This window comes from Oncorhynchus masou, chromosome 31 (assembly GCF_036934945.1).
Source record: "Oncorhynchus masou masou isolate Uvic2021 chromosome 31, UVic_Omas_1.1, whole genome shotgun sequence".
Taxonomy (NCBI): domain Eukaryota; kingdom Metazoa; phylum Chordata; class Actinopteri; order Salmoniformes; family Salmonidae; genus Oncorhynchus; species Oncorhynchus masou.
Genome location: NC_088242.1, coordinates 53,998,099 through 54,010,444, shown reverse-complemented (window position 1 = coordinate 54,010,444; position 12,346 = coordinate 53,998,099). Strand labels below are relative to the sequence as shown.

The window sequence follows — 12,346 nt, the reverse complement described above, 5'->3', positions numbered from 1 at the left end:
GTTTTGTGAAACAGATGCAGGTTGAGGAAAACAACCACAAAATCTCAAGCTAAACCTCACACAGTTCTTGACTTATCTGACTTACCTTCCTCAGTTCCTCTTACTATCACGTTTACGTGCACACTCACACATACACCAGGCATACACACCTATCCTACCTTATCAAAGCCCAATATTGTGAGATTATTATGGATCTGAACAGGACAGGGCAGGAACAATCCTGTATTTTCATTATTTTGTTCATTTCACCAGTGAAGTGATGTCTCCCCCCCCCACCAGGTGAACTGTGACCTAAACCACCGGGGCATATTCAGTAGTTCAAATAGAAAACATTTTGCAACAAAAATGTGAGATTTGCAACAAAAATTTGAAATTCTTATTGGACAAATTCAGTTAGTCCCTCAATGTTTTGGTGCGTTTTCTTGTGTTTGGTGTCTGGTGAATACAACCCCTACCACAACATCCTAGTGACAGCAGGCAGGCAGGTCACCAGCATGCTCAGGCATTTGGGACCATTGAGATCCTATTAAATTAAATACAGTTTATACAGGTGTTATATACATTAACTGTATAAATAGCCTATAAAATATATATAAACAGACCATAAATGTCCAAATGTTGGTTTTCTTGGAAAGCTGTGAGTGCTATTATAACCAGGTAAAAAAATTGTGACCTACGAAGAGCCCTAGCTTAATGGCTATTTGGCGTGGGAGAGTGAGAAATTGTGGGGAGCCGGTGTCCAAGTAGGGTACACGTAGCTAGCTACAGTTGAAGTCGGAAGTTTACATACTTATGTTGGAGTCATTAGAACTCGTTTTTCAACCACTCCACAAATGTCTTGTTAACAAACTATAGTTTTGGCAAGTCGGTTAGGACATCTACTTTGTGCATGACACAAGTCATTTTTCCAACAATTGTTTACAGACAGATTATTTCACTTAAAATCCACGATTATCCTTATTAAGCACGTTAATGATAGAATGTTCATGTTTGGATTAGCTGAAGAGACATACAAATTCTTCAAATTCATTATTTTACACAATATCTTATCACAGCACTGGCAAACACAGGTTGACCAACTCCCTGACCAAAATGGCTGACCTTTACGCAATCATAAGAAGGTTAATGTCCATTCTAGCATTCTAATTCCAAATTCTATGTGTGGAAACACAGTGTGTGTATCTCAAACAACAGCAAGCCCCTTACTGGAGATCTTACTCAACTGTTGAATGGACACTTTTTAAAAGTATATAGTGATGTGTTCAATGCTGGATATATAAGGACATATATCCTTGTTGCATTTCATAACCAGAAACTATTATGTATTTTTTGTTCTTAAGGCCACCCTTTATAACCTGTTCATTGAAACAGTACTGCTAATTACAATGACTGTCAATCAAAAGCCTCTTCCATTGGAATTATATTACATACGTACAATCAATCAGGCTTCAGATTCAATTTAAAAGCAATCAGCGTCGGGTGGGTTTTCACAGATCAATGGTAATCTAATAATAATTTTGACTTTAAATGTGGCTGTTTGTTATTTTTAGAGCCCAATTGTCCCCCTTGCCTCTCCCTCTCTCTCCCTCTTTCTCTCCCTCTCTCCCTCTCTCTCTCCCTCTCTCTCCCTCTCTCTCCCTCTCTCTTTCTCCCTCTCCCTCTCTCCCTCTCTCTTTCTCTCCCCCTCTCCCTCTCTCCCTCTCTCCCTCTCTCTTTTTCTCGACTCAACTTATGATAATGGCCACAAAGCCTGTTGGTGACATTCCAAGTCTGAACCATCTCTCTCTCTTCCATTACATAGCAAAATGTGTAGTGTTTCTTTTTGTTGCCAATAACATTGTCAAGCCAAAATCTCCTGTCTAATCCAATCAAGAGGCTCTTTGAACTTTGTGTGTATACAGTAAGTCTATTGACGGGACAAGTTATTAGTCTCTCATAAGTATTCGAGATGATTTGTGTTTCTGGTAACAAACAAACGGCCCCCATGAGACCCACAATAAGCCTGCAGTGAGAGAGGCAATGAGCAGCTACTGAAAAGAGACTGGCTCTAGCCTATAGCACATGAAAAAGACGACAGAGACACCATTGTATCATTTATCATATCTGGCTCCCTACACTACTTGGGCACATCCTAAATGGCACCCTATGCCCTACATAGTCCACTACCTTTGACCAGAGCCCTATGGGCCCATAGCCAGGAGTTAAGAGGCTGGGTGGAATTGACAACCACCATTTACATCATCAAACATGCTCTTGCATCGGCTCACTTCTCCAACCCTCCTTTAAATTCCTATTCCAGGTCAGTTTAGTTGACCAGATGATAAAGCAAATGATGTAAAGTGAGCTAAAGCATGCCTCATACGTTGACAACGTTTTACTGTTTTATGGCCTAGATTATCTGGTTCTCTTACTATGCAATAAGAGAGAGAGCCTACTTGCCATATGCCACCGAATACGACCCATACATTCATTAGACAACAACTGGGAGGTGATCCTTCTTCAGGCTTCAAAACAAAAACAGGGTAAAACATTGTGGACGGTTGGTCAGTTATTGTACGTTCATACTCATTAGTTCTTTACTGCCTTTCCCCTGGATTAAAAAAAATGTGGTGCTTTAAAGTTTAAATTACTTGTTGTTTAGACTTGAAACGGCACAACGGAATATGTTTGAATGACTGTTGAAGTCATACGTAAAAAGAGAAACCCTGTTAGCGTTTACCTGTCGCGTATCGTTAAAAGCTCTTTTGGCTGCAGCAAATCAACACAACATTTGATAATCGACTAGATGGATTTAACTGTATGACATTGTCTGAAGCAGAGAATCACACAAAACCAAAATATTTGAAATAGCAGATTTGAGTGATGAATGTTTGAGAGTGTTCAGAGTCGGTGAAAGAGAGACTGAGAACAAGAGCAGGAGAGACTGTACACCACTAAACCCAAAACAATAATAATGGGGATACTGACACGCAACAGCTGCCAAGAAAGATGATGTAGGCTATAAAAACGTAGCCTACTTAGTTCTGACTGTGGAATTATTAAAAGGTGTTACACATGATTACACTTTCTAAGTGTAGAGAACGCTGCACCTCAAGGCATCTGACGTGGCTCTCTTGTCTGTCAAGTAGTGTAATTAGTCAAGGAAAAATAATCTCTGATAAGATTGTGCACCGCAGTGCGCTTGCTGCGTTACTACAGATCCTGGTTCGATACCGGGCTGTATAGCTGCCGGCTGAGACCGGGAGACCCACAATTGGCTGGGTGAGGGAGGGAGGGGGGGTTTGGCCGGCAAGGTATTCCTTGTCTCATCGCGCTCTAGCGACTCCCGTGGCGGGCCGGACGCATTCGCGCTGACACCGTCTCCAGGTGTACTGTGCTTCCACAGACACATTGGTGTGGCTGGCTTCCGGGTTAAGCGTGCATTGTGTCAAGAAGCAGTGCGGCTTGGCGGGGTTGTGTTTCAGTGTAGAATAGAATAGATCTATAACTTTAGAAGTAGCTTGATGGTCACTATTATTGATTGGCTTAATGCTATATCTAGACTAACCCCGTGTTCTCTTTCCCACAGATGGAATCAGATGTAGGTGGGCATGTAGAGGGAAAGCAGAGAGATAACATTGACCATCAGTAGTCCAGAGTTCTGATTCCCTATTTCAAGACACTTGGGGGTATCACAGAAAAATAGATACAATCCTTGTGATGGAGAGGAAATTTACCCTCGTGCAAAACAATTTTCAGGAGGGAGTGAGAGAGAAAGAGAGAGAGAGAGAGAGATTCTCATTAGATGCCTCTGCTCTGACGGGCATAGGGATGGGATCATCTTCCTCCCAGCAGCTGCCGAGTCCCTGTTATTCTACCACAGATTCATCGGGGCTCCCTACTAAGAGTCAGAAATGCATTCCGTGATTCCATTTGTCCCCTCTGCATTCTTCTCTGCAGCCCCCTCCCCTGCTCTCCTCCCTCTGTATCTCTACTGTAAGTCTACATAATCGTTCAAACCTATTAACATCCTTATTCTGTGGGAGTGCACCCGAGTTATACACTGGCTTAACATTACATGGTGACCAGGCCTATAGGTTATATGGCTGCAGGTTAGGTAATGATTCAATCAGGCCTACCTGGAATCAAATACTACTTGAAATCTTTCAAATATACTGCACATTGAGCGTTTGCTTAAGCAATTGTTTTAAATTGTATTTGAACCCAGGTATCGATGAAGTCAAGGGAGGATTTTTAGTGCTGCTACAGATATTGACAAGACTATTGACAGGACCTCCGGAGAGGTCGTCAGCAGTTAAACTCGTGTCACTATTGATCAGATGATTTAACCGATTGATCCCATCAATGATGAAGTATGGATGGAGAAAGCAGAGAAGAGGAGAGGCATGAGGCCAGTGAGGCCAGACAGTTGACTCCCTCCCATAAGGACTTATCACTGAATTCTTGTGCCTCGCTAGATCTCCTTAATCCATGTTTTATTCAAGTCAACTACATACCGTATGTACTGCAGTGGCTAATTCTCTAACTCTAAAATCCCGAAAATAACCTAATAACCGTAATACACTCGAAGAGTACTCTCACTACATCTACAGTGCAGTCTATTCTATAACAAATAACTGTTATAGTGCATTGCTGTTCAGTTCTTACCCCGTTGTAGCATCGCTTCTCCTCGGAGCCGGTGAAATGGTACGGCTGCTTGGTGTGACACTTCTGGATGAAGTCCTTGAAGAAGTTGTTGACGTCTGCCAGTGAGATGACGCAGACGGCCGAGTTTGCGCTGGGTTCCGGGGAGTCTGGCTTGGACCGGGCAAAGGCAGCGAACAGCACGTCCTCCCCTTCCTTCAGCCCCATCTCCTGCCTCAGCTCGCGGCCCGCCTTGGCCACGTGGGCTGCCTGGAGGACATTAAACACCTCGATGCTGGCTGAGCGCCGCCGCCTCCTCCTCTCCGTCAGGATGCACTCGAATGGCATCTCTACGTAGCGCCGCAGCTCCGGGTCCGTGCCGCACATGCGGACGATGCGGGTGTGGTAAACCTGCGAGCTGTGGCCCTCCCGCTGCACGGTGAGGAAGTAGGCGTGGTAGCCGCTCTGGAAGGAATAGACATACTGGAGGTGGTGGTCGCCGCGGAGGCCCGGGGCCAAATTCATGTAGGACTGGTCGGAGAAGAAGCGGAAACCATCTTGGGTTTCTTTCATCTGACGCACTGAGATGGTGTGGTGTTGTGGCTGCTGGGCCTGGGGGCTGGAGATCATCCGGGATGGGCTTCTGGGGATCTCCGAATTTCCTACGAAGAATCTCACCACGCCTCCGCTCTCCACGTTGAGCACACGGGACCCCAGGGGGCTAGTCACGCAGTCGGGGCAGCCGTGCCGTCCTCCTTGATCTGTCTTGGGTGAATACATGCACTGTACCTCCCTGTCCACCTTCTTTCTCTCCAGCAGGTGGCGACGGCAGACACCGGCATCCGCTGAGCCGCAGCTGAACAGCTCATCGTCATAATAACGCTCCACCAGCAGGGCCATGTTATAATTGTCCACCACAGCGTTGGTCTTACCGCAGGCTCCATCCTGACAACTAGGACCACACCGCCTTCTGACAGCGCCTTCAGACACGGGCCCGGTCTGGTACTCCGACAGCTTGGTCAGGTTCTCTGACAGTGCATAGATTCGGTTCATGGCACCAATGTAGATGGTCCCCTCGAAGGTTACCAGGTTCTGAATGGCGGAGATGGCCTCAAAGGTGGGCAGGTCGTAGGTCACAGACAGGTTGAGCTTGGAGTTCTCAGCTGCCTCATTACACTGACCCATCACCACGGACCCGGAGAAACAAAGAGCCCAGCGGATGATCACAATGTGAGCGATGTCCAACAAGCAGATATTCTTCATCCTGTTCCAAAAAAAAGTTTTAAAATGAGTTAAAAATGAGGAATTACTTATTCAGAACACTTGTGTGTATAAGGTAGTAGTTGTGGAATTGTTAGGTTAGATTACTCGTTGGTTATTACTGCATTGTCGGAACTAGAAGCACAAGCATTTCGATACACTCGCATTAACATCTGCTAACCATGTGTATGTGACAAATACAATTTGATTTGATTTGATTTTGAGAACAGTCACTAACACAAAGAAAACACCATCCATTTTTTAAATGTCTTCCTCGATTGCCCTCACTTGATCAGACAGAGTTACAGTTGAAGTTGGAAGTTTACATACACTTAGGTTTGAGTCATTCAAACTCATATTCACTTATAATTCACTGTATCACAATTCCAGTGGGTCAGAAGTTTACATACACTTAAGTTGACTGTGCCTTTAAACAGCTTGGAAAATTCCAGAAAATGATGTCATGGCTTTACAAGCATCCGATAGGCTAATTTACATAATTTGAGTCAATTGGAGGGGTACCTGTGGATGTATTTCAAGGCCTACCTTCAAACGCAGTACCTCTTTGCTTGACATCATGGGAAAATCAAAAGAAATCAGCCAAGACCTCAGAAAAAATATTGTAGACCTCCACAAGTCTGGTTCATCCTCGGGAGCAATTTCCAAACACCTGAAGGTACCACGTTCATCTGTACAAACAATAGTACGCAAGTATAAACACCATGGGACCATGCAGCCGTCATACCACTCAGGAAGGAGACACGTTCTGTCTCCTAGAGATGATGTGAAAAGTGTGGTGTGAAAAGTGCAAATCAATCCCAGAACAACAGCAAAGGACCTTGTGAAGATGCTGGAGTAAACAGGTAGAAAAGTATCTATATACACAATAAAACGAGTCCTATATCAACATAACCTGAAAGGACGCTCAACAAGGAAGAAGCCACTGCTCCAAAACCGCCATAGAAAAGCCAGACTACGGTTTGCAACTGCACATGGGGACAAAGATCATATTTTTTGGAGAAATGTCCTCTGATCTGATGAAACAAGAATAGAACTGTGGAGGCATGCAAGTCGAAGAACATCATCCCAAACTTGAAGCACGGGGGTGGCAGCATCATGTTGTGGGGGTGCTTTGCTGCAGGAGGGACTGGTGCACTTCACCAAATAGATGGCATCATGAGGATGGAAAAATATGTGGATATATTGAAGCAACATCTCAAGACATCAGTCAGGAAGTTAAAGCTTGGTCGCAAATGGGTCTTCCAAATGGACAATGACCATAAGCATACTTCCAAAGTTGTGGCAAAATGGTTTAAGGACAACAAAGTCCAGGTATTGGAGTGGCTATCACAAAGCCCTGACCTCAATCCTATAGAAGATAGGAAGAACAGAACTGAAAAAGAGTGTGCGAGCAAGGAGGCCTACAAACCTGACTCAGTTACACCAGCTCTGTCTGGAGGGATGGGTCAAAATTCACCCAACTTATTGTGGGAAGTTTGTGGAAGGCTACCCGAAAAGTTTGACCCAAGTTAAACAATTTAGAGACAATGCTACCAAATAATAATTGAGTGTATGTAAACTTCTGACCCACTGGGAATGTGATGAAAGAAATACAAGCTGTGTCAGCGATTGGGTGCAGAGATGTAGCGGAGTCAGGCGCAGGACACAGCTTAGAGCAAAACAACTGAGTTTACTCAATAAAACAAACAGGCAATATTCCAACAAGGCACAGTCAAACTAACACCTACAACAACCACTAAGACACCAACAATCACGGACAGAACAGAAAGATATGCCAGAGGGTTAAATAAGGAACATAATAAGGGAATTGAAACCGGGTGTGTGTAATACAGACAAAACAAAACGAAAATGACACATGGATCGGTGGTGACTAGAAAGCCGGCGACGTCGACCGCCGAACACCACCCGAACAAGGAGAGGGGCCGACTTCGGCGGAAGTCGAGACAAGCTGAAATAAATCATTCTCAGTACTATTATTCTGACATTTCATATTATTAAAATAAAGTGGTCATCCTAACTGACCCAAGACAGGGATGTATGGTGTATGTCAACTTCAGACTTCAACTGTATATGGAGAAAAAGGAGCATTCTCTTGCTACAAATAGAGACCATTAGAAACACAAGAGATAGGGACAATTTGCTTGTCAGCTCGGCACACATATGGATCTGTGTTTTGGGGTTAAAAGCCATGGTTTACTCACTCCACCACAGCATCACCTCAGTAATATCACTGTTGCTGAAAGCCGATATGGGAGCATTAATAGAGCCCTACTTCAATACCAAACACATCAGCACTTCTACTATGACTCGTTATTATTGTGAACAAGCCAATCGCTGACACTCATGAGGGACTGGAGTACTGTTGCTGATGTGCTGACTGAGGGACAATAAAGTCGTAGGCTATTGAAGTAGCGTGCCGCTGTGTTGACCGAGCACCACCAAACACCATTGAGCACCACTTCTGTGGTTCCAAATTCCATCCACAGTGCGACCCAACATGGTGAATCATGGTGGAGTCGTGGACACAGCAGGCCTCCCTCTCTGCAGGGCGATGCAACCAACCACGGCGCTAAGTTTAGAAAATGTCTCCAAGGTAGCGGGAGATGGAACTCAATTAAAACAATGCAGGGGGACTTTGAGTGGTGCTCTGTACAAAATGATATATAGTTGGCGCAGGCCACTTAAATGGCAATCCACTGGGGAATGCTTTTAGGGTCTGTCAGAGTGTCAGAGAAAGAGGGAGTGTGGGAGAGAGAGAGAGAGAGAGAGAGAGAGAGAGAGAGAGAGACAGAGATAAATAGAGAGAGATTTTCGACCCCATGCATGATAGTCATCAGATAATTTGCAAGTATGATCCATATCAGGACGATCTGAGTTGGTGGTTCAGCACATTTTTAACAAGACAACAAAAACTGCAGGAGAGAAAGCCCAACAGAACCCCTCAGAGTTCTTTTTTTAGCTTATATTGTCGATTTTCAGAAAAACCAATAAATGGAACTGGTATAGGAAGTTATGTTATTGATTTTTTCAGACAATTGATCCAACTCATTATCATATAAAATGGTTGCTCCCCAGCCATCATGTAATGGACTATGGAAATGATGATTTCCATTATATAATGAATGATACAGTAGGGACTTAATTACTGCAAACAAGTTATTGATTAACCCTCTGGGATTTCTTTAGGATATTAACTGCCCTAAAACATAGAACCATTACAAGATTGTAAAAAACGAAACAATAAGAATGTTTTATTGTCACATACACCAGATAGGTGCAGTGAAATATGTTGTTTTACAGGGTCCGCCAAAAGTCGTGCAAGTTAACATCGACCAATTAACATGGACCATCACCAGTCCAGAGTCCTGACTACTATACTATTTTCAAGGATGGATGGGAGCCTAAGTGGCAGGTGTGCACACTGGTCAAGTGACTCGTTTGTTTTTTTAAACTTAAAATTATGAGTAAGAGTGAGGAACAAAAACACATTTTCTCGACTCCACATTCTACCACGCACCTGCTCCACTCCCGAAACAATTAATTCCCTATAAGAGGTGTTATTGCAAGGAACAATGACTCTTCCTAAGTAAATACAGCTTTGAGAAACAGAATATTTGAGGATATATTGTGATTTAAAGAGAGGGAAATGACTCATGAGAGAAATTGCTCTGTGAGGGAACACGCGGACATTTCTGTGAGACTATTTCTGGAGATTTTGGTTAGTGTAGGCTATAAATTCGGAGCATATTATAATGCATGTATTGCAAAACTTAGGCTATTTGGACAATCTTATTTTCTTTAATCATTGAAAGAATTCAATAATGGCCATTGTGCGCAATTGTTTTGTTTTTGCATGGAATAATCTGACATTTGTAGGTCTGCCTGTGCTCTTCAAGAGGTGAGGATATTTTAACCAAATAGTATAACATTTATTTATCAATCCTTTGTAAACGGCAATGGTATTAGCGGAGCTGTGGGTCTTGCCCCAAAAAGGTAAATCTAACGCTCTACACCTTATTGGGACGTTGTATTGAAAACGACCTATAAAGCAATGACGAGTGTTTCGTGGATGAGTCACAGGCTACAAAGTCATTCAAAGTAAAGCAAACATGAACAATAGAAAGGCAAAAATAGAACTTACCTGTCAGTTAGGCAACTATCTCAGTTATGTTTTGGTTTCTTCTTTCAAATCATAGTAGCCCACAAAACTCAGGATTCCTCACGCATGCATCAACGTTTTGACCGCTAAAGAACAAATTGATGCGCAGGAGATGTTTGACTTTGTATACTCTATCAGACGTTTTCCCTTTCTTTTCAAAACGATCACAACCGTTTCCCCGTTTCGACTCTTTCTGACTCCGATTCACAAGCTGCGGACCTGTGTGACTCGGGATATAATGTAGATGTGTAGGTCACACACACACACAGGCATTCTAACCCCCTGCGTATTTTTGTCCGCTTTAGCGCGCAGCGCTCCTCCTCTCGACTACTGTACTGCGGGTGGTTGGAAGGCGCGCGATTACACTCAGGTGAGTTTACAGGTTTCATCGATAGCAACGCTAACTTTTCTCAGTATTGTTCAGTCTGTAGCTTAGTTCCCACATTGTATGTTAATTAATAATTCTATGTGCCATAACAAGTAAATAAAATAGCCTATAACTCGTTATAGAAGCACCTTTCCTTCTCACTAGAAAATCTATCCAACATTCCACCTGACTTCCCCAAGAAAGACCACCGACTCAGTCTATTCTTAATTATTGGTTGTCAAGTTAAAAATGCTCCCTTAGCTATCAATAAAGAGGCAAGTTCTGGCAACAGCTCTGGTGGACATTCCTGCAGTCAGCATGCCAATTGCACACTCCTTCAAAACTTGAGACATCTGTAGCATTGTGTTGTGTGACAAAACTGCACATTTTAGAGTGGACTTTTATTGTCCTCAGCACAAGGTGCACCTGTGTAATGATCATGCTGTTTAATCGGCTCCTTGATATGCTACACCTGTCAGGTGGATTAATTATTTTGGCAAAGGAGAAATGCTCACGAACAGCGATGTAAAGAAATTTGTGCACACAATTTGAGAGAAATAAGCTTCTGTGTGTATGGAACATTTCTTGGGATCTTAAATCTCGGCTCATTAAACATGGGACCAACACTTTACATGTTGTGTTTATATTTTTGTTCAGTATATATACACACAGTACAAAGATGTTTGGAAGTGACTGGGATGGCACAATAAAATTGGGGACTTATTACCATTGTGGTCTACATTTCTTTTTTTTACAGACACATTACATAGATAGAGACACATTGCATAGATACAGACACATTACAGAGATGCAGACACATTACAGAGATACAGACACATTACATAGATAGAGACACATTACATAGATAGAGACACATTACATAGATAGAGACACATTACATAGATAGAGACACATTGCATAGATACAGACACATTACAGAGATACAGACAAATTACAGAGATACAGACAAATTACAGAGATACAGACACATTACAGAGATACAGACAAATTACAGAGATACAGACACATTACATAGATAGAGACACATTACATAGATAGAGACACATTGCATAGATACGGACACATTACATAGATAGAGACACATTACATAGATACAGACACATTACATAGATAGAGACACATTACAGAGACACAGACACATTACAGAGATACAGACACATTACAGAGACACAGACACATTACAGAGACACAGACACATTACATAGATACAGACACATTACAGAGCCACAGACACATTACATACATACAGACACATTACAGAGACACAGACACATTACAGAGATACAGACACATTACAGAGACACAGACAAAAAAAGGTTATACTATTCACACATTAGCCAGCTTTTGCCATTCTTTTCTAAAGTGGTTACGGCTGGTATGGCTTTGAATTGCTGTGGTTGTTCGTTCCACTCAACAGCTCTGGGATACACAGTACCAGTCAAAAGGTTGGACACACCTACTCATTCAACGGTTTTTCTTTATTTGTACTATTTTCTACATTGTAGAATAATAGTGAAGACATCAAAACTATGAAATAACAGAAATGGAATCATGTAGTAACCAAAAAAGTTTTAAACAAATATATTTTATATTTGAGATTCTTCAAATAGCCACCCTTTGCCTTGACAACAGTTTTGCACATTCTTGGCATTCTCTCAACCAGCTTCATGAGGAATGCTTTTCCAACTGTCTTGAAGGAGTTCCCACGTATGCTGAGCACTTGTTGGCTGTTTTTTCTTCACTCTGTGGCCCAACTCATCTCAAACCATCTCAACTGGGTTGAGGTTGGGTGATTGTGGAGGCCAGGTCATCTGATGCAGCACTCCATCACTCTCCTTGGTCAAATAGCCCTTCAACAGCCTGGAGGTGGGTTTTGGGTCATTGTCCTGTTGAAA

General features: G+C 42.7%; 1 protein-coding gene across 2 annotated transcripts in view; it reads right to left on the bottom strand.

The window, feature by feature from the left end:
• Positions 1 to 10,527, bottom strand: part of LOC135524119 (hepatocyte growth factor receptor-like) — a 72,185-nt gene extending 61,658 nt beyond the window's left edge. The window contains exons 1-2 of one of the 2 annotated variants that reach the window (XM_064951326.1): positions 10,046 to 10,527; positions 4,648 to 5,887 (exon numbers count right to left, since the gene is read on the bottom strand). In XM_064951326.1, the coding sequence (XP_064807398.1) occupies positions 4,648 to 5,886 (1,239 nt within the window). In that variant the 5' untranslated portion in view covers position 5,887; positions 10,046 to 10,527. The remainder of the gene's footprint in view (positions 1 to 4,647; positions 5,888 to 10,045) is intronic. The other variant, XM_064951325.1, reaches the window with a different exon arrangement.
• Between the last annotated feature and the right edge of the window lie 1,819 nt (positions 10,528 to 12,346).